Source organism: Phascolarctos cinereus, unplaced genomic scaffold (genome assembly GCF_003287225.1).
Source record: "Phascolarctos cinereus isolate Bilbo 61053 unplaced genomic scaffold, phaCin_HiC Scaffold_5;HRSCAF=322, whole genome shotgun sequence".
Lineage (NCBI taxonomy): Eukaryota > Metazoa > Chordata > Mammalia > Diprotodontia > Phascolarctidae > Phascolarctos > Phascolarctos cinereus.
The window spans coordinates 252,787,237-252,809,008 of NW_027555958.1; the positions used below are offsets into that span (position 1 = coordinate 252,787,237).

Here is a 21,772-nt window from a genome sequence, read left to right on the forward strand (position 1 = left end):
ACCAGGGAGAGACAAAACGCACAAAACAGGACAAAGATGCACAGGAGAGCTGTGCAGTCACAAAAACACAATGTAAAGGGACAGAGAAACCAGCTGTACCCTGGAAGTCTACATATCACTACTGAGGAACACTGGTATCAAGTTCCACAGAAAAAATGGACAGAAATACGTATACATGACCACATGAAGACCCTAAGAATGCCTCAGAGGCCACGGCAGTAGGACATAACAGGAATGGAAAATAACAACTCTCACATGGTGGTGGTGGGGGAGGGCGGGTTTGAGAGGGTTGGGCCAATACACTTTTATATTCTAATGTGAGCCAGACATCTAAAACCAGGACAGGTGAGACCTCCAACAACTTGCCATTCAGCCAAAGCACAAAATATACAAATATCCACACATATGGCCAATGTACTTGATGGTTGAGAAACTTAAAATACTGTAAACACAAATACCCAAGCAAAAAAAATATTTTATGTAAATGCAGAAATTATGGCCCAGAGATAAGAGGGTCAGAAGCTGAGAAACATAGAGGCTGAAGTATACTTGTAAAAAAAATTGTAGAATTAGAAAAAGACACATTATAGGGAAAAGAAGACCCAGTAGTACTCTTCAAAAGGCAGAGTGGTATGTAGTTAGTTACACATCCTTCTAGAAACATGGGAACAGCAGTAAATGACTTAGAGATAAGAAGTAGCACTCTGTGGATTGATGAAGACTCAAGGAGAGAGACAGCAAATAGAGATCTATAATATTTTAGACATTTAGAGGTCAGGAATGACAATATACTTAGAGATGAGAAGGCAGGCTCAGAGATTCAGACACAGAGATAGTCACAATTAGGAACAAACCTGATAAAACATAGAAAATATTAGGAAATAGAGTTAGAGACAGAGAGACAAAGATGCCTGGTCTCTCAGGGATGCCCCTCCCAACCCCCACTCCAAGGACATTCCAGGGGAGAACTTGATCCCTAGCCTGAGGTCACAATGGCCAATGGCTGGAGCTCTGAGAAGCCAGGAAGAGCATCAGAAGGCAGAGAGCAAACTATGGCGTCTAGAGAACCATGGTGAGTCTGAGGGCCCAGTAGGGTGCATGCTAACACCCAATCTCCACCTTTGGGGCTGCTTCCCCTGTTCCCCCAGTCCTAAGCTCCTCTACCACCCAAGACTCTGATATATTACTCCTATCCATGAATCAGATTGTACACACAGACACAAAATGTCCCTGGAACACACACGATATCACATACACATGTGACATCCAGGACCCTCCTATAACCAAGAAAGCACTTATCTAAGGAAGCAAAATGCACTAACACTTTTTGACTTCCCTTTTTACCTTCCTCATCCATGAGTTAATCAGAGTAATAAAGTGTCACAACATCCTCCAACATCTAGGTTCTTCCTACTCTGAGTCTCCCAGGGTACCAAACTCTCCTTTCCCCACCCTCCGAATCCCTAGCCCTTCCATAATACATTAGTAACAGGGTTATTGCCACAGACCTTGGAGAATGGTGGGGGGGGAGGTAAGAATTTGTCCACTAGGACCACCTATTGCCCTCCTTGGCTTCTCCATGTCCAAAAAGGTCTCTACCCTAACATTTCCACATACCCCAAGGGACCCACCTATCGCCTCTCTCCCACTATCCTTCCTGCTCTCTCCTGTCCCCCCTCCATTTCCCCTGTCCCACAGGTTGCCATGTCCCACTCCTCTTTGACCCTGGATGACTTCACCCAGCCATCGCCATCCCCTTCTCCATCAGGGGAGGCAAGGGAGGAGAGTCTACCCTGGCACCAACGATGCCGCCCCACAGATGCCACCAAGGGGCTGCTTGTGGCACTGCTGGGTGGAGGCCTTCCTGCAGGCTTTGTGGGGCCCTTCTCTCGAATGGCCTATCAAGCCTCTCATCTACCCTCCCTTGAGCTTCTCCTTTGCCGATGCCTTTTCCACCTTCCCATCGCCTTGCTCCTCAAACTACGAGGCTGTCCACTGCTGGGGCCTACAGGTAACCGACACAGAGCCTGGCTCCATGCCCTCCTGAACGTTCTCAGCATTGCTTGTGCCTACAGCGCTATCCTAGTTGTACCCGCTGGCAATGCAGCCACTGTCCGCAAAGGCTCCTCCACCGTCTGTTCTACACTCCTTGCTCTGTGTTTGGAGAGCCAACGACTCAGTAGCTATGACTGGTGTGGCCTGGTTGGCTGCACCCTGGGCTTACTTATCATTGTGGGCCCAGGGTTGGGCACTCTACAGGAGGGATCAGAAGGGGTCTACACAGCTCTTGGCTACATGTTGGCTGTCTTGGGTGGCCTGGCCCTTGCCCTGGGGCTATTGGTTTACAGATCCCTGGACTTCCCTTCCAGCCTACTGACTGTGGCATTCCTCTTTGGAATTGTAGGGGTGATGGGGGCCTTGCCAGGGCTCTTTCTGTTGCAGACACCTGTGTTACCCCACGACCCACTAAGTTGGAGCTGTATCTGGGCTGTTGGGGTCCTGGCCCTGGTTTCATTTGTATGTGCCAGTTATGCTGTCACCATGGTCCATCCAGCGCTGGTGTGTGCTGTGCTACATTCTGAGGTGGTGGTGGCACTAATGCTTCAGTACTATGTACTCTGTGAGACTGTGACCCCATTTGACATCATGGGGGCAGGAGTTGTATTGGGTAGCATTGCCATCATCACCGCTCAAAATCTCAGTTGTGATCGGGAAAGAGAGTGTTTGTAAATATGTGTGTGTTGGGGGGTAGGAAGTTGGGGCTTGGGAGACTTAGGACTCGGAAGTTAGTGGAGGGAGGAACTCAGGTGTATATAATATAAGGGAAGTTACTGGTGTAATCGGGAGACAAAGAACAAGACAATGTTGGGAATTTGATTGAGATTACTGAAAAACAAAGAATAGTTCTGGAGGACCTGAGGAAGAGAGGCTTAAAGGAATTTAAGAGACAAAGTAGACCTGGAACAGTAGGATTGGGGGACAAAGGGGATGAGTCTTACAAGGCAAAGGGGCTAAGCTTTAAAGAGCAAAAGAAATGGAAAAAAGAAGTTCAGGTTTCCAGGTGAGACAAGGGACCAAGGGCACACTTTCTGAATGGAACAAGGCAGGTGATCTTCAATGAGGCTGGAGAAGGGAGACATCCAATCAAAGGGAGAAGTTTTAGAACATGGTGAGGAATATGGGATAGGGGGTTGTAAAGATTGACCTGGCAAACTGGTACGTGGGAGAAACACGATGTTGACCTCAAACAAGGAAGAATCTAAATGTGACTGCCCTTGGTGTCATCTCTGCTTTGGGACTGAGGGGGGTGGGAGGGATCAGCAAATCCCTCTCGTAGGTCCTTCGCTGTCTCTTAAAAATAAAATTTCTTAGTGACAGAAGGGAGCCCCTCTGGGGAATCTCCATCCCTTTACTTGGGGATATCTCCATCCCTTTACTTGGGGATATCTCCAGAACCTCATGACAGACCCTCAGGGTTCTTCTACTGATCTGCTATTGGAAAAACCATTCGGTAGACTAGGCCTGAACTCCTTGCTGTGGAACAGGCCCCCGAGCCGCGGGCCTTTCCTGCTGTTGTAAGAGGCTGGGAGACCCGGACACCGCGCGCTCGTCTCCGGACGAAACCGAGGTAGCTACGGCTCGCTCGTCCTCCGAGGCCTCTACGCCAAAGCCGCCAACTTCCGGACTTGCAGAATTAACCCGGCCATCTAGCTCTGGCAAAACATCTACGAAGTCATTAAATATTCATAAGCGTGAGGTGGGCGGGGGGAAGAGGGGTGACACCACCTCCCCGGCCATTTTTATCTGGGCGGAGTTTGGGCCGGGCCACTCCTACTTTAGCACTCACGGAACAGACCAATTTAGGTCCTGACGGTGAGAGGGAGTAGGTGCCATTCAATGAAGAAGAAACTGCTCCAGAGTAGGAACAAAGCGGTATCCATTGGCCCTTTCTATTTAAAATCTTTAGAACTTAATATTCAGAGGAGGGAGAAACGAGGACGGGAGTGGAGATAACCACAATGGGACTACAATTGGTTCTCCTTCCCCCCACTTCACTTTACTATTATCCAGAAGGAAGACGAGTGGCCCGGAAGAGAGGCTTAACGTCCAAAGCACGCGCCTCCTACGTATTCGCGCTTACGGCCTCCTGGCGCAAAGGAGGGCGGGAAGGGAAGGGGCGGGGGAAGTGAGGGGGGGGCGAGTCTATAAAGGATGGTGCTCTGGGGCGCTCTCTTCAGAAGCGCCGAGAGCGCGGCTGGGACGGTTGGCGAGGAAGGGTTTCCCCGGAAGGCGAAGAGACAAACTGCTGTCGCTTCGGCCGTTAAGGAGCCCGGTTACTTATTTATTTATTAATATTTCCTTTTTCTGTCCCAAGGATTTTCCTTTGGCCCCTTAAAAGCATTTTTTTTGGGAGGGAGGTAAAAGCCCTGGAAACGGGAAGGAGAGAAGGTTCCTTTTGCTTTTTTTTCCGTACTTCCCCAGGTCCTTTTCGTCCTCCTTCCCTTGCCGGCTGGCATTTCCTCTCAACCCCGGGAGGTCTTACCCGGTGGCCGCCCCGGCGGGGACTGGGCGCCGAGGCAGAGGCAGCGCCGGGTTTTTGTAGGGAGGTTTGCGCCTGCGCGGCGGGCCTGCCTCAGCCATGCACGGTGGGGGACCTCCCTCTGGGGATAGCGCATGCCCACTGCGAACTATCAAGCGCGTGCAATTCGGAGTCCTCAGTCCAGATGAGCTGGTAAGCAACACCCCATACTCGGGACCTAGCCTCGGGTTGTGGCGGGGCATCTGTTGAAACATGTTATGTTGTATTGTATTGCCCTTTATCGGAATCCTCATACGTTGACTGCAAAGTACGAGAGTTGCCATGAAAGTAGTGCTAGGTCAGCCCTGGAGATATTCCATTAAAGATTTAATGAGCATTGACCAAGCTGAAGGGCAGCCTAGCCCTTCTAAAGTTGGTGGGATGGGATGCACTTGCAAAGTTAAGTGTTGAAATGGGATACACATCTTCGGAACTAAGGATCTGGGTTGCAGTGCATCTCATGTCGCATCTATTAGTATTACTGATTAGATTTTGGGGAAGGGGGGTGTCGTGTGATGTAGATTGTAAAATTGGAGATTGGGAAAATAATGGAGATTCGAATCCATATGGATATCAAAAAGTGGTCGCTGTTGTTAGGGGTGGAGTTTGTACTTGGATCAGTCTCAAATAGGGCAAGGAGACAGCATGAGAATAGACAAGTGTGTCTAAATATTATAAAGCTTATTTAAAGAATGTAAAAGTGATTTATACTAGCCCTGTTTAAGAGACTGGGATGGAGGCCCTCAGGTAATGGAGAATTTTTTTGTTTTTGAGATGCTTCAGAGTTTAAAAGGGAGGCATTCTGGGTTTATGTAAGGATTGGATAGGTGGCAAGGAATTATTAAAATACATGGGTAGCAGTATGCAGGTTGATACTGAAGAGAAGGATGAATGAAGTTTGGCAAGACATTATGGAAGGTTGCCAAAAAGTGAGCAGGGGGATTGCTGAGAGATTTGGTGTTGATTTGAGGTGGGGTGTGGACAGAAAGACTTTTAAGGGCCGGCCTTTGAGTTTAGTTCTATATCCCCTTCAAGCACTAATAAAGTCATTTTTCCCCAAGAATCCAGAATGCTCAGACTTCCAGGTCTTGGATAATTTCCCCAAAATGGGAATAATAATACCGATAATTTTTATCTCTAGACAAGCAGCTTAGACGGCTGGCTTTGGAGTCAGGAATCAGTCTATCAGTAGACATTCCTTGAACCCCAACTATGTGCTGGGCTCTGGGTATGCAAATACAGGAGAGTTCGGGGACAATGCTAGAATGTAACTCAGGAAGACCTACCTCACAAGCCCTGCCTCTTAGACTAACTGTATGATCACGGACAAGTCATTTATTTAACCTCAATATCTCAGGTAAATAAGATTTAAGTTGCAATGGAGTTGATCTTATGATTAGAGAGATACTACACGAAGAGTTCTCTACTTATTTACTTAAGGATTGTTGCAAGAATGAGATAATAATGAACCTGAAGCATTTTGTAAACCATAAAACACTATGTAATATCTGTTATTTCTAGTTTTTACTTGAAAAAATTGGCTATATAACTTTTATAACCGTCTAGGAGTCAGAAGGCAAAGGACAACTGTGATCCTTAGTCCTCTTCACTCAAGCATTTACTTAACACCTACTCTACTATTAAAGAAGCAATTACAAAGAATAAATCCCTGCTCTCAAGGAGCTTACATTCTCAAGGAGACAAGTACACATATAAATAGATGCCAAATAAATATAAAGATGATTTTTTTAAAGTAGGGAAGGGAAGGCATTAAGGGATCAGGAAAGGCTTCATGCTGGAAGTGTTTGTTTTGAAGAGTGAGGATTTTCAGAGGTGAATTAGAGGACAGATTACATACCAGGTATGGGAGATAGCCAATGCACAGCATGAAGGGGAGAGATGGTGACCCATGCAAGAAAAACAGAGAGAATGCCAGGTTGTTGAATTGAAGAGTGTGAGAAGAGAGAAGTAACCAGGAAGCTGGAAAAATAGGTAGGGGCCAAATTTGAAGGTTTTTGAAAAGCTAAACAGAGAAGTTCACATTTGATCCCTGAGGTAAATGGAGAACCACTGGATCCTATCAAGTATGAGGGAGTGGCATGGTCAGATCTGCCATTAAGGAAAGTCACTTTGGCAGTCAAATGGAGGATGAACTGGAGTGGTGAGAGTCTTGATAGGGAGAACATTACTGTTGCAATGATCTAGGCTTTGAAACTAAGGGGGTAGCTGTATACATACAGAGGTAAGATGAGAGGCATTTTGTGGAGGAAGGAACAAGATTTGGCAACTGATCAGATATTTGGAATGTGTGAGAGTAAGGAATTGAGTATGACACAGACTTGAGAAATTGTTGGTACTTCTGACAAAAATAGGAAGTTTTGGGGGAGAGAAAATAAATTATGTTGTGGATATAGTGGTACATCCAGTCAGCAATTGGTAACATGAGGTTGAAACTCAGGGAAGATGTAGATGGAGAATATGGATTTTAAACCCATAAGAGCTGTTGGGATCACCCATAGGCCCTGGGACCAAGCCTTGGAAACCACCTCTTCAGCCTCAAGTTGTTTGTGTTGTTGCTGAGGGGAGTGTACTAAGCTCTCAATTTAGAGTCAGCGTGAGTTCTGCAACTTACTCCCCTTTTCAACTGCTTCTGGTCTTAACGTCTCCATAATGATCTTTATTCCACTTCTATTGCTAAATTCTTAGTGATATCTTGTAGTCTACTCACCTCCATTCCCTTTTGAAGGGCTGCCCAACTTTTAATTCTTTGAAGCCCGTCCCGGTCATACAGTATCACCATCTTGTTTTTTAAAGGGTGGACATTGGGGCAGCCTAGGTGGCGAAGTCAGGAGGACCTGAGTTCAAATGCGGCTTCAGACACATAACACTCATTAGCTGTGTGACTCTGGGCAAGTCGCTTAACCCCAATTGCCTCACTAAATAAATAAGTAGGATAAAAAATATGATTTTAAATTTAAAAGGTGGACATTGGTTTCAGGGAGATGTTGGGGGTTATTAAAGGACTGTATTTTTCTCCAAAGGTTAATTTCATCCCTCTCCCCTGTTAATTTCTGGCCCAACTCATTAAACTGATATCATACTGTGTGTACTGACCTTCAACTCTTATCATTTGTTTTTGTTTTGCTTTTGTAGTTAGGTAGTCGGGGAAATTCAGAGCTTTGTTTTTTGTTGTTTTTTTTTTTTTTTTGTGAGACAGTTGTGGTTAAGTGACTTGCCCAGAATCACACAGCTAGTAAGTGTTATGTGTCTGAGGTCGAATTTGAACTCAGGTCCTCCTGACTCCAGGACTGGTGCTCTACCCACTGGGCCACCTAGCTGTTCCTTTTATCATTTGTTTTTTCCTATATGAACAGCTGGACTAAACTTTTTGAGTTATGTATCTCATTTAGGAAATTCTTCAGTGTTCTGCACAATGTCATCCGCAAACAGGAATGTCTGTATGACCTCACAATTTATAGAGACTCCCTCTTTCATTTGGACTTGAGTATATAGGTCAAGGGTAATTAATCTGTCACCTTTTGGTAACAACATCTCAGATCATTTTCTAAGCCTTTTAGTATCTGTTTTTTGCTTAAGCGTCAATCTCCAACCTAGTTCCTGTTCTGGGTATACACAGTCTTCTCGACTTAGTTTTTGTTAGTACCTTTCTGCTTCCTCATGCAAAAGTGCTGTGATGTTAAAAATCCAAATGTGGCGATTGCATTAAGTCTTGGACCCAAGTCCTTTGATGAGAAAAAAGTTTATTATAAAAATCTTTATATATCTTTCCTGTTTTAAAAAATCTGTTCTGTTTCCAGTTTTCATTCTTCATTGCCCTCAAGATGTTTTTGCTGACTTGGTTCTCTCCAAACTTTCTGTAAACTTTTTTCCTTCCACTGATTCTTGTAGTTTAGTGAAGTGATATTGCTTATAACCTTCCTCAATGGAATCTTACAAATGAATTTTTATTCTAAACCAGTGTTACTCTTATGTCTCTGCGTAGCAAGGAAATCAGATGTTTGATGTGTGAGGCAGTTTCTAGGCTCTTTTGTGCAAATTCATTTACATAGGTTAAACTTAGCAACATCTGTTCTCTTATTTCCCATTTTTCTTAGTCAGCAGCAAAATATGTCAGATTAGAATTGTCTTAACTTCGCCCATGTCTTGTTGTTTTTATTCTTGAACTTTAGAATTGATTTTAATCTTTACTCTAATAAATTGGTGGTCCAGTGAAGTGAGCGGAACCAGGAGAATGTCGTACACAGTGACAGCCACGTTGTGTGATGACTAACTTTAAGGGAGGTGGGGAGGGAAAGGGAGAAAAATTTAAAACTCAAAAGCTTATGGAAATGATGGTTGATAAATCAAAATAAATTAATAAAAAGTAAATAAATTGGTGGTCCAGCTATACAAAGATGGTGCATTTGGAAATGACTCCATATCAGTAACTAGTCATCCATCAAGATATGATTGGTTTCATTTTTTGTGATGTTATTTGGTGCTCATCTACTGCCCTCCAACTATTTTCTCAAAGATATCATTCATGATATATAGGTGTAAAGCTTCCTTCTGTGTAGTCTAGAAACCTTTGACCTCTTTCATTTCTTATTCCTTAACTATGTTTTTCCACATGTTTTTGGTGGTCCCACCTTTGAATGGAAGTCACTGAGTATTAAAGTATATAGTGACTTAATTTAGAGGTTCTAAGTGAGTTATTCAAAGAATTTCGCCACTTCCTTATTTCTAGAGTGTGGTCATCTTCAGTTATTTTCATGATGGTTTTTCTACAAATGTTCCTCACAAGGGCAATTCAAGATGACCAAAAGAATGTTTGGGGGCTGGGAGGAGACCATACAAATGAGTATTTTTATTCACAGCTGCTTCATTTCTAGTAATGAAAAGGTATAAACAGCATACAAATTCAGTGATTGTGGAATGGCTAAATAAACTGCAGCAGATCAAGGTAATGGGATACCATTGTGCTGTTAAAAAAAAAAAGCAGCCAATATGAAGAATATAAAAAAGTATGGGAAAGAGTTATAGAAAGTGATTTTTTTGTACCAGTGATAGCAGAATTATCAAACAATATTATCGACTGATTATATAAAACGAATAATGGCAATAAAACTTTCTAAGTACACAGAGAATACGTTCTTATTTTGTCAAAATTATATTTGTTTTCTAATCAAAATGTAAATAATTTGGATAAAATGGTTCTATTTGAGATTCATTTCTTTATTCAATTTATTTGCAGTTTGTTGAGTGTATTATATTTTATAGTTAAAAACTATACTTTTAGGTTTAATATGATTGTACATGTATAGCCTATATCAGATTGCTTGCTGTCTTGGGAAAGGGGCAGGGGAGGAAGTGAGGAAGAAAAAAATTTGCAACTCAAAATCTTATAGAAGTGAATGCTGAAAACTGTCTTTACATGTAATTGGGGAAAATAAATAAAATACTACTAAGTGGAAAAAATAATAAAATGTAATTGGGGAAAAAATACCTATACATTTAGGAATTGTGGGAAGGTAGCAGAGGAGCCAAGACCACAAGACACACACTTACCCCTCCCAGTAAAGCTTTTTAAAATGCACCAATTTAAAAAGGAATTAAAATTACTTGTAGACTCCTCCACCTAGCACGATGCGTTTAAGGATGGCAGAGATCAACCTGGGGTGACAGTGAGCTGTGAGGCAGGAACCCAGCATAGAAGAGGTTGGGGCAGACCCAGAAATCAGGGAGAATAGCACCAGACAGCCTAATACAGGGGGCCCTTGGAGACCTGGGACAAGAGGGAAGTCCTAAGCAGAGCCCAGCCTAGGAGCAGCCCTTGAGTCTCTTGGTAAGAACCTCGCAATAACAAGGAGGTGGCCCCAGAAGCCTAGCAGCAAGGGATGGGCCCTTAGGCACTACGGGGGTGGCCCAGAGCCTCATGGCAAGAGTCAGTTCTCAGCAAAAGAAAGAGGGAAATGGTCTCTGTTTGATCCCAAGGAGTAGGCAGCCATAAGTCTCACAGTAACAGGTGAAGAGTGTCTATGAAGACAGGTGTGGGGGTAGCCTGTGAGTTCTCACAGTAGCAGGAGAAAATTACATTAGTGGCAGTGCTGCCAGAAAACCTCTCCACAGTAGAGAAGTGGCATCCAAGGAGCCTAGGCCTGCACAGCAGGAGACGAGGCCAGACAGTTGCTACAGAAGGGACCTGGTGTTGGCCACCACATTCAGGAACAGCCATGGCTTGTCCATGGTGTTCGGTGGGGCAGAAGCAGATTCTCTCAACCTAGACACTGAGACTCTTTGAGATTAGTGCACCAAGTAAAATATGTCGCTGCTTTTAGGAAATACTTTGGACTACGAAATGTCCAGGGGTAAACCTTGAGGAGGAACAACCCCACAATTCCCGGTAGAGCGGGGGTGGGGACGGGGACACACCTGGCCATGAAGAAATGAAACAAAAGGGAGACATTGGAATACCTAGGAAAGTTGACACCTTAGCACAGGAAGTGGGAAAACTCACTTAGAACTTGAATGCATTAAAAATTAGAATAGCCCAAAACTACTCGGTAAGACCAACAAATAATAAAACAAACTGTTGAAGAAAATGTAAGAAATGTTATTTTTTTTAAACTGACCTGGAATTCAGGCCAAGGAGAGATAATTGACACCTTTAAAGAAATAGAACATTTGCAAATAGATACTGAGACTTGAGTAGATTATTTTTTTTTTCCCTGCTGGAGACACAGTGAGGTAAAGGATTGTCTCCTGGACAGATGTCTGTAATCAAGGTACATTCTGGGAGGATTGAAACAAACAAACAAAACATGGGGGGAAAAAAGAAACAGAACATTTCCAAACATTCCTGAGGAACAGGTTAGAACTGAGTAGATACACAGTAGCCAAGAGAGACCTAGAAAGGCATACTTTTTTTAATTGGAAGGGACTGTACAGGAATGAATCATTTATATACCATTGGGGGTTAAGAAACAAATGTACTCAAAATCAGAATATAGAAAGTCATAGAAAAAGAATATAACAGGAGTTTTGTTCTGTTTTGATTGTCTCAGGAAAAGGTAGAAATGGGAGGGACAAGAGATTATTACCTGGAGGAAAGGGAAAATATTATGATGTAGTAGAGGTGCATGAGATGAAGAGTATTGGACACAGTTATATATCTTCCCCCTAACTCCCCCACCACACGCAAAAGTTGGTATGGAAATACATTAAACTTAAAAAGGAAATAGGAGGGAACAGGTAAGGGGTATAGGGTGAGAGAGGGCAGATTTGTGAGGGAATGGTCGTAAGCAAAACAAACTCTAGTGTCATAGAGAAATGTCAAAGGGTGGAAGGTATCAAGGAAAGAAAGAAAAAAAGAAAAAAATAGGTTTAGGGTCAAGCCAAAAGAAAGAGAAGAGCTTCAACAGAGCAGAAAACACACATATCAGGCAAACTCTGTGTTGCTCCTCCCTTTTTTGTGAAGAAACAGTGGGAGCAAAGAAAGAGACAAGCGTAAGAGTACCGAATGGAGGAAACAGACAACTAACAATCATAACCATTTATGTGAATGGATTGAATTTATCTTGATAATGTGTTTACAAGAAACATACTTAAAACAAAAAGATTCATATATAGTTAAAATGAAGGGCCGAAGCGAAATCATTTCGTGCTTCAGTTGAACTAAAAAAATCAGGTAGTAATCATGATTTCTGATAAAGTTTGGTAAAAAAAGCTCTGTAGGGAAATTACTTTTTGCTTAAAAGCCCCATAGATAATGAATCTATATCAATACTTAATAACATAGCACCTAAGTATGTAAAAGAAAAGTTAATGGAATTGGAAAAACAAATAGGTTCCTTTCTGTTATAGTTTTACTATTTCTTCTGCAAAATACTTGACTAGAATGCTAGCAAGATTAGAAATAATAAGTCTCTGGTGATTATGAAGGGGAATTGAAAGGAATTTACTACTTGCTCTTCAGCTGTATATTGTGCCTTTTAAAAATTGATAATGTTTTGGGATATCATCAAAAATGCAGAAAAGTAAAAATCTTAAATAATTTATTGACCATAATTCAATAAAAGGTCCTTAAAGGAATAATTTAAAAGTAATTGAAAATTTAAAAACAGTCTAAAGAACTGGTGGGTCAAAAAAACGATTGATGAAAACAATATTTCGTGAAGAAAATGACAGTAGACATCATACCAAAACATAAGGAATACAGCTAAAAATTCTTAGGGCAAATCTTACATTTAAATATTTCATTCAGAATAGAGGGGAAATAAATCCATGATTTGGACACATAACTTAAAAAACCTGAACAACATACCAACCCCCCACCCCCACTAAGCAACAAAGTAGAAATTCTGCACATTAAAGAAGCAATAAAATTGATAGTCAAAAAAACCCACTGAATTGAGTTTTTTAAAGGAGCTTTTAGGAATGGGGAATGGAACCTAATGAAGTAGATTAAGTTAATCTGATTGTTTGAAAGAGGGAGGAAAAACAAATTGTAACATGACTGAAAAAGGACAATTCACAGCAATTGAAGAGGAAATGTAATTGTCACAAACTATTTTGCTCAATTACATGCTAACGAAACAGATAATTTAGGGAAAATGAATGCCTGCTTACAAAAAGAAAATACTCAGATTAACAAAATGAAGACTTGTTTAAAGAAAAAAGAAGGAATTGAACAAGCAACAATTCAAGTCCTAAAGGAAAAAAAATAACTGCAAGACTACATGGATTTATAAATGTATTCTGTCTGATATTACAAGAATTCCAATATTACGTAAACTCTTTGCTATAATAGAAGAGACCTTTCTAGTCTCTTTCTGTGTTATATAGTCTTTATACCTAAATCAATGAGAGACAAAACAAGTAATCCCTAACAATCCTAATGAGCATTAATACAAAAATTTTAAATAAGTATTAGCAGAATGGGCTAAAACAACTATATGAGCTTATACAATATGATCAGGTTGGATATATACCAGGAATTCCGAGTTGGTTCAACATAAGGAAAACAAATAATTTTAATAACAAATAATAAAGACTGCATGGTTATGTAAGTATACACTGAAAAGGCATTTAGCAAACTCCAACACCTATTTTTGTTTAAAAACACTAGGATCATAGGAATAAATCAAACTTTCATTATAGTAAATGATATCTAAAACTAAGGGCAAGCATTATATATAATGGGGAAAAGTTACAGGCCTTTTAAGATCACAAAGTAAAGGAAGTATGTCAGTTATCTAATAAGCAGTGTTAAATATAACAATAAGAAAAATTATCTCAAGGGAAGAAACATAAGCAAAGAGGAAGCAAAATGATCACTTTTTGCAAATGATACGATATTTGGCTTAGAATACTCTAAAAGAGACAACTAAATAAATTCAATAGAGTTGCCTGATAGAAAATCCACATAGATCATCAACATTCCAACGTATTACCAGCAAAAGCTCAGCAATAAAAGATAGAAAATTAACTATAATTGGGAGCTTATCTACCAAGACATAACCAGGAACTAACTATATGAATCCAACTGTAAAATTATTCAGAAATAATGATGGACTCACATAATTGAAAAGAGATTAATTGCTTATGCATAGGTCAAGCTAATGTAGTAAAAATGACACTACTGCCTAAATTCATTTGCTTGTTCAGTGCCATATCAAACTACTGAGGATTGTTTTATAGAGCTAAAAGAAATAGTGAAATTTATGTGGAGGAGCAAAAAGACAAGAATCTCAAGTGTAATAATGAAAAATTAGGAAGGAAGGGGGGTACCTAGCAGTACTACAAAGGAGTAATCATCAGAATGATTTGGTACTGGTTAAGAAATAAAGAGATAGATCAGTAGAACATATTAATTATCTAACATAATGGAAACATGAGCATAGTAGTATTATGTTTGATAAGCCCAAAGACCCCAGTTACTGTTTGACAAAAACTGCTAGGAAAACTGGAAAGAATTTAGCAGAAATTATCTATAGACTATATACCAAGATAAAACTTCAGATGAATTAATGATGAACACAAAAGTAACAAATGAGAGGTGCAAAGAAGAAATTATCTTTCAGACCTATAGGTAGAGGAAGAGTTAATGACCAGTAAGTGATAGAAAACATCACAGAAGATAAAGCAGATAATTTTGGTTATATAAAATTTAAGTTTTTGGACAAATTTAATGCAGTTAAAATTAAAAGGTAAGCAGATACCTGGGAAAAAATCATGGTGGCCTCTGATGATGGTGTCTTATCCAAGATACATAGTTGGCCCTCTAGCCCAAAAAAAGTGGATGTTTTCCCCAAAATGTATACACACTTTGTTAACTGCTTCATTTATTATTTATTTATTTGTTTATTTGATAAAAAAAAAATTTGAAAAGGCAAGAGGTCACAGTTACGGACTGGTAAAGTGTATAGCATTTTTGTGTACATCCCATTTAAAGAACAGATTGAAATTTAAAAGACTAAGAGCCATCCTCTAATAGCTAAATAACCAAAGGATATGAACAGACATTTTTCTTCTTCTTCTTTTTTTTTTTTAATAGATTTGGTTCTGCTCACATCATTCAGCAAAAGTCCATAAAGTCTTTCCAGGTTTTTCTGAAGTCTGCCTGTTCATCATTTCTTATAGCATAATAGTATTTCATTACATTCATATACAACAACTTGTTCAGCCATTCTTCAATTGATGGGCATCCCCTCAATTTGCAATTCTTTGCCACTACAGAAAGAGCTGCTATAAATATTTTTGTATGTGTGGGTCCTTTTCCCATTACTATGATCTCTTTGGGATACAGCCCTAGAAGTACTATTGCTGGGTCAAAGGGTATGCACATTTTATAGTCCTTTGGGCGTAGTTCCAAATTGCTCTCCAAAATGGTTGGATCAGTTCACACCTCCACCAACAATGCATTAGTGTTCCGATATTCCCACATCGTCTTCAGCATTTATCATTTTCCTGTTTTTTCATGTTGGCCAATCTGATAAGTGTGGTGTGTTACCTCACAGTTGTTTTGATTTGCATTTCTCTAATTGATAGTGATTTAGAGCATTTTTTCATGACTGTAGATGGCTTTAATTTCTTCATCTGAGGACTGCCAAACAGGCATTTTTCAAAGGAAGAAATAAATCTAAGCTATCAACAGTGATGGAAAAATACTCTAAATCACTAATAATTAAAGAAATTAAAATTCAAGCTACTTTAAAAGTAAAGCTACTCTGAAGTTTCACTATCACCCATGAGATGAGCAAAAATGACAGATATTGGAAGGGCTATTGATAAAAAAAAAAGCATATTAATGCATTGTTGGTGAGACTCTGAACTAGTGCAGATATTATGGTAAATTCAGTTAGGAATTATGCTCCCAAAGCTACTAAACTTTGACTCAGTTGTATCACTTATACCCCAAAAAGATCAAAGGCAAAGAACTATATGTATAAAAATATTTTTAGCAGATCTCTCCATAGTAACCAGAAACTGGAAACTAAGGAGGCACCCACCAGTTGGAGAAAGGCTAAACAAATTGTAGTATGTAAAGTAATGAGAAATAAGGAAAGGAACAGTTTAGAGTGAACTGGGAAGACTCCTGTAAACTGATGCAGAGAGAGTGAACAGAACTAGAACAATTGACAACATTATAAAAATAAACAACTTTGAAAGACTTTGCACTCTGATAAATGCAGTGATAATCCAAAAGTCCAGAGGACTGATGATGAAACACATTACTCTCTTCCTGCCAGAGAGGTGGTAGACTTGTAATGCAGAAAGAAACATATATTCTGTTTTGCTGGACTTTGCATTATTTCTTATGAGGGTTTAACTTTTTTCATTAAAAATTATTTAGTGGAGGGGTAGTGAGAGGTCTGTAAATGCTTGCATAAGTGTTAGAATTTTTAAAAGGAAACCTTCATCCTGTCCAAGACAGTATAAAAGGACTGCCAAAATCATGTTTGCAGAAGACAAACTTAGAACAAGAGACAGGGCCAGAATGTGCAGGACCCATTAGATTTGTGTTTCAGTGACGTAAAGGTCATTGAAGACCTGTGATAGCTGTTTTAGGCGAGTGAGGATCATGCATAGAAAATCTTTTTCGTGAAGTTGGGGGGTAAAAATGACACTTTAAGTTTTCCAAAGTATTTATTCTCTGCATATGTGTATTCTCCCCTGCTAGAATATAAATAAGCTTCAAGATTCTCTTTGTATACTCATCACTTAGCAAAGCTCCTCACATGTGGTTAATAAGATGCTTGTTGATTGATTATCTCATTTGATTCTCGCAACAGTCCTCTAAACTAAGTTTACAACAGGTATCGTTGTTTTACAGATAAGGAAACTGAGGCTTAGAGTAAGGTAAAAGTCATACAACTAGTAATTGTAAGAGGCAGAATTTTCATCTGAGTTTTTCTCCTATTTAAGTCCTGAGCTTTTTCTACCACATCTTGCTTCTTATTAAATGTTTGTATATTTGAATGCCCTTCTCAGTGAAAGGGAAGAAAGCGATGGGATAATAAAGAGGGTTGGGGTAGAAGAGTTCAGGAAAGTTTTTATTTAGTATTGGGGTGAGTTAAGCATATTTTAGGCAGATGGGGTGAAGCCATTGGGCAGAGAGAGAGAGATGATAGCTTCATGAGAGAAAAGTGGTGACTGTTGGAGTAGACAGGGTCAGAGGGAATAGGGTCATCTTTAGCCAAGCCCTGTGGATCTGAGTTAACACAGCATCAGACTCCAAGGGTTTTCTTATCCTTGAACTGTGGTAGCTGTTTGGGCCAAATGAATAGATTGGTATATTCTAGCCTTCTGATGTAAGTAAACAGTTAACTAAAAGAGCCTCTGACGTAGTTCATTGAAGGGCAGCAAGGTGGTGCAGTGGATAGAGCACCAGACCTGGAGTCAGGAGGACCTGAGTTCAAATCCCACCTCAGATACTTGACACTTACTAGATGTGTGACCCTGGGCAAGTCACTTAACCCTGATTGCCTCATGCCAAAAAAAAGAAAGAAAGAAATAAGGTAGTTCATTGAGACCTTCCTAGATACCCCCTTTCTCTCCTAAAGACAAAGGACTATGGCCTCTTTTTTTTTTTTAGTAAGTGCTTAATAAATGTTTTATTCATTCCTCTCAGGTCCCATTTGTTCTAAAGAACCGAATATAGAATTTTGTTCAGATACATCCACCCACCTCTGCTTCAGGAACTCCAGAAACCCAGACATCCTAATTAGTTATTATTTTTCTCTCTTCCTCCCCCCAGAAACGGATGTCTGTGACAGAAGGTGGCATCAAGTACCCTGAAACAACAGAGGGGGGACGCCCCAAGCTTGGGGGACTGATGGATCCCAGGCAAGGAGTGATTGAACGGACAGGACGCTGTCAGACATGTGCAGGCAGGTGCTGGGAAATCAGGAACTGGGTGTTTAAAGGAAAGGGGGCCTTGGTGGGTTGTGTGCATGTATGGGTTGTTGGGGGGAAATGAAGGCTGGGGGTCAGAGAGCCACTGAAAAGAGTGAAGTGAATTGAAAGGCTGAGTTTATGTGGCCCTACAGGGAACATGACAGAATGTCCTGGCCACTTTGGGCACATAGAGCTGGCTAAGCCTGTGTTCCATGTGGGTTTCTTGGTGAAGACAATGAAAGTTCTGCGCTGTGTCTGCTTCTTCTGTTCCAAGTTGCTTGTGGATTCAGTGAGTAGAGGAGTGGGCTCAAAGGCAGGGGTGGAGAGGGATGATGGCAGTGCAGTTTCTTTGACCACCCTGCTGTTTCACCCTCAGAACAATCCAAAAATCAAAGATATACTGGGTAAGTCAAAAGGACAACCAAAGAAACGACTCACCCATGTCTATGACCTCTGCAAAGGCAAGAATATCTGCGAGGGAGGTGAGGAAATGGACAACAAGTTTGGAGTAGAGCAGCCTGAAGGTGATGAGGATCTTACCAAAGAGAAGGTAACAGCTGCTTTCTGGGGACCCTGAGGGAAGAAAGGGCTTTGGGAGAAAAGAAAAGAGACAGGATCTAGCTAGCTACATGTGGAGGAAAAGAAGGATGGGGATGAGGAACATGGGAAGGACAAATCCACGAAGAAAGGGGAAAGGTAGTGAGGCAGGTGAATGACAAAGTGGGATAACTATAGGCCCAGAGGAAAAGCCAGGAAAAGGTAGTATTACTTGGTTCTGACCCATTTTACTGCTCCTTCCCCCTGCAGGGTCATGGTGGATGTGGGAGATACCAGCCTCGAATTCGGCGCACGGGATTAGAGCTGTATGCAGAGTGGAAACATGTCAATGAGGACTCCCAGGAAAAGAAAATCCTGCTAAGTCCTGAGCGTGTACATGAGATTTTCAAGCGCATCTCAGATGAAGAGTGTTTCGTGTTGGGCATGGAGCCACGCTACGCTCGGCCCGAGTGGATGATTGTTACCGTCCTCCCTGTTCCCCCTCTCTCTGTGCGGCCTGCTGTCGTTATGCAGGGCTCTGCCCGTAACCAGGTCAGAATGTTGCAGGGAAGGAGGAGTGGGGAGAAAAAGTGTGGGAGAGCCCATTGATGCCTGAGACCCCTTAAGCCTTAAGTTTGTAGCCTCTTCTCTACAGGATGATCTGACACACAAGTTGGCTGACATTGTGAAGATCAACAATCAGCTACGGCGGAATGAGCAGAATGGAGCAGCTGCTCACGTGATCGCTGAGGATGTGAAGTTGCTGCAGTTCCATGTGGCCACCATGGTGGACAATGAGCTGCCTGGCCTGCCCAGGGTGAGTAAAACATGTTGTCTTGGGAGGCTGTAGAAAAGGAGATTAGAAATGACTGGCTGGTAAGAACTGGTAAGAGCTATTAGAAGATGAAGTTGGAAGAGTGAGGACTCCTAGAGCTTGATCATGGGGGAGGGGGGTAGCCGCACAGAACAGAGATTTCTAGGAACTATGAGCTGAGAGATAATGAGGATTGCTGGATTTATTCTCCCCACTTTGATCTCTTCCCCTCAGGCAATGCAGAAGTCAGGTAGGCCCCTCAAGTCCCTGAAGCAGCGGTTGAAGGGCAAAGAAGGGCGAGTCCGTGGTAATCTGATGGGCAAGCGGGTGGACTTTTCAGCCCGCACAGTCATCACACCTGATCCTAACCTTTCCATCGACCAAGTAGGCGTGCCTCGTTCTATTGCTGCCAACATGACCTTTGCAGAAATCGTCACCCCCTTCAACATTGACAGGTGTGACCATAGGAGCCATGGAAGATTAGGATCATGGGTACTTTAAGAGAAACGCTTAAGAACATGTGAGGAAACTTGTCAGAGTGTCCAAAGTGACTAATTAGTTCTGTGTTTGTTTTTTTAGATGGAGCTGGGACTAGAGACAGAGGGGAAGGCATGTAGAATTAGGGAGGAGTTAGTGGTATTCTTTCCCCTTTCAGACAGTGGGGATACCTTAGGAAACTGAAACCTTATTTGGTAGAAAGGGAGAACAGAGAAGGCATTTATGTCTAAGCCATGTCCTCTCCTGTCCTTAGGCTTCAAGAGCTGGTACGGAGAGGAAACAGCCAGTACCCTGGAGCCAAGTATATCATCCGAGATAATGGGGACCGAATTGATCTGCGCTTCCACCCCAAACCTAGTGACCTCCACCTACAAACTGGCTACAAGGTACTTAGATGCCTCTGTCATTTTCCTCAACTTTTAACTGGGATACTTCAGAGAATATGGCTCTGTTTGCCGTAGTTCATAGTGTTAGAAGGTTATTGAGAAATTACTTTGTGTCCCATCACATAGAGCATATAAGGAGATATTAGCATTAGACAGTAGTTATGGGTAGTGAGTGATAGGGGTGAAGCAGACAGAATTGAAGAAAGTAGAACAGAGGGAAAAATATGAGTCTCTAGGGATTGCAGATAAGAATGATACTGCTTTATTGACACATTTCCCACCTTCTTCCTCAGGTAGAGCGTCATATGTGTGATGGGGACATTGTCATCTTCAACCGGCAGCCAACACTACACAAGATGTCTATGATGGGTCATAGGGTCCGCATCTTGCCTTGGTCCACATTCCGTCTGAATCTCAGGTTAGTTTAAGGATCAAACACTTGAATAAATTAGAGAAATTAGGACTGGTGAAAAGAATAGGGATTAGAGTACTTTGCTCAGGTCGTAATCCAATTATTGAATCCATGTGTTTTCCTCAGTGTGACAACACCCTACAATGCAGACTTTGATGGGGATGAGATGAACCTACACTTACCACAGTCTCTAGAGACTAGAGCAGAGATCCAGGAACTGGCCATGGTGCCCCGAATGATTGTTACACCTCAGAGCAACCGACCAGTCATGGGCATTGTGCAAGATACACTTACAGCAGTGCGAAAGTTCACCAAGAGAGATGTCTTCCTAGAGAGGGTGAGCTGACTTGGAAATATAAGGCCTAGAGTTACAAGATTTGAAGCAATCTTTGGCTCAAAACTACCTTCTCCTCTTTCTCCTCTTGCTTGGTTTTTTGTCAGTAGACACCGATTACTTCTGATTCCTGCCATTGATCAGGTTGCCTGTCTTCGGTAGAGTTGAAAGGCCCAGGAATTTGGGGCAAAGCTTGTGGGGTCTAGACGTGTGGATTGAGGCTTTGCATAGTGCTTGAATTTTCCTTTTCTCCCACAGGGTGAAGTGATGAACTTATTGATGTTCCTTTCAACATGGGATGGGAAGGTACCCCAACCAGCCATACTGAAACCCCGACCTTTGTGGACAGGAAAACAGATCTTCTCCCTTATAGTGCCTGGGCACATCAACTGTATCCGAACCCACAGCACTCACCCTGATGATGAAGACAGTGGCCCTTACAAGCACATTTCTCCTGGGGACACCAAGGTGGGTCCAAATGCCAGGATTCACAAAGGGTGTGGACTTGGAAATATAGGAGACCAAATGGTTAAGTAGCTGCTTTGTTTCTAGGTGGTGGTGGAGAATGGGGAACTGATCATGGGTATTCTGTGCAAAAAATCTCTGGGCACATCAGCTGGATCACTTGTGCACATCTCATACCTAGAGATGGGCCATGACACTACTCGTCTCTTTTACTCCAACATTCAGACAGTCATCAATAACTGGCTTCTCATAGAAGGTAAGGATGGGGGGGGCAGGAGGCCTCAGGCAATGTTTTTTTATCCAATGCTTTCTCTCCCGCTCCCACCTCTTTCTTCTCACCTTCTTCCTG

General features: G+C 41.7%; 2 protein-coding genes across 2 annotated transcripts in view; both read left to right on the plus strand.

Annotated features, from left to right (window-relative positions):
* Positions 1 to 501: 501 nt before the first annotated feature.
* On the plus strand, positions 502 to 2,735 carry SLC35G6 (solute carrier family 35 member G6). The gene is made up of 2 exons (XM_020966599.2): positions 502 to 1,072; positions 1,699 to 2,735. Exons 1-2 carry the CDS (start codon positions 1,070 to 1,072, stop codon positions 2,728 to 2,730), a joined length of 1,035 nt encoding a protein of 344 aa, XP_020822258.1. The 5' UTR covers positions 502 to 1,069; the 3' UTR covers positions 2,731 to 2,735.
* Positions 2,736 to 4,242: 1,507 nt separating this feature from the next.
* The window catches only part of POLR2A (RNA polymerase II subunit A), a 30,561-nt gene continuing 13,031 nt past the window's right edge, over positions 4,243 to 21,772 (plus strand). Inside the window, 12 exon segments of the mRNA XM_020966503.2 lie at positions 4,243 to 4,732; positions 17,838 to 17,970; positions 18,130 to 18,266; positions 18,354 to 18,527; positions 18,785 to 19,066; positions 19,170 to 19,331; positions 19,563 to 19,783; positions 20,080 to 20,212; positions 20,506 to 20,630; positions 20,751 to 20,961; positions 21,217 to 21,426; positions 21,511 to 21,679. Of these exon segments, the coding sequence (XP_020822162.1) occupies positions 4,640 to 4,732; positions 17,838 to 17,970; positions 18,130 to 18,266; positions 18,354 to 18,527; positions 18,785 to 19,066; positions 19,170 to 19,331; positions 19,563 to 19,783; positions 20,080 to 20,212; positions 20,506 to 20,630; positions 20,751 to 20,961; positions 21,217 to 21,426; positions 21,511 to 21,679 (2,050 nt within the window). The 5' untranslated portion in view covers positions 4,243 to 4,639.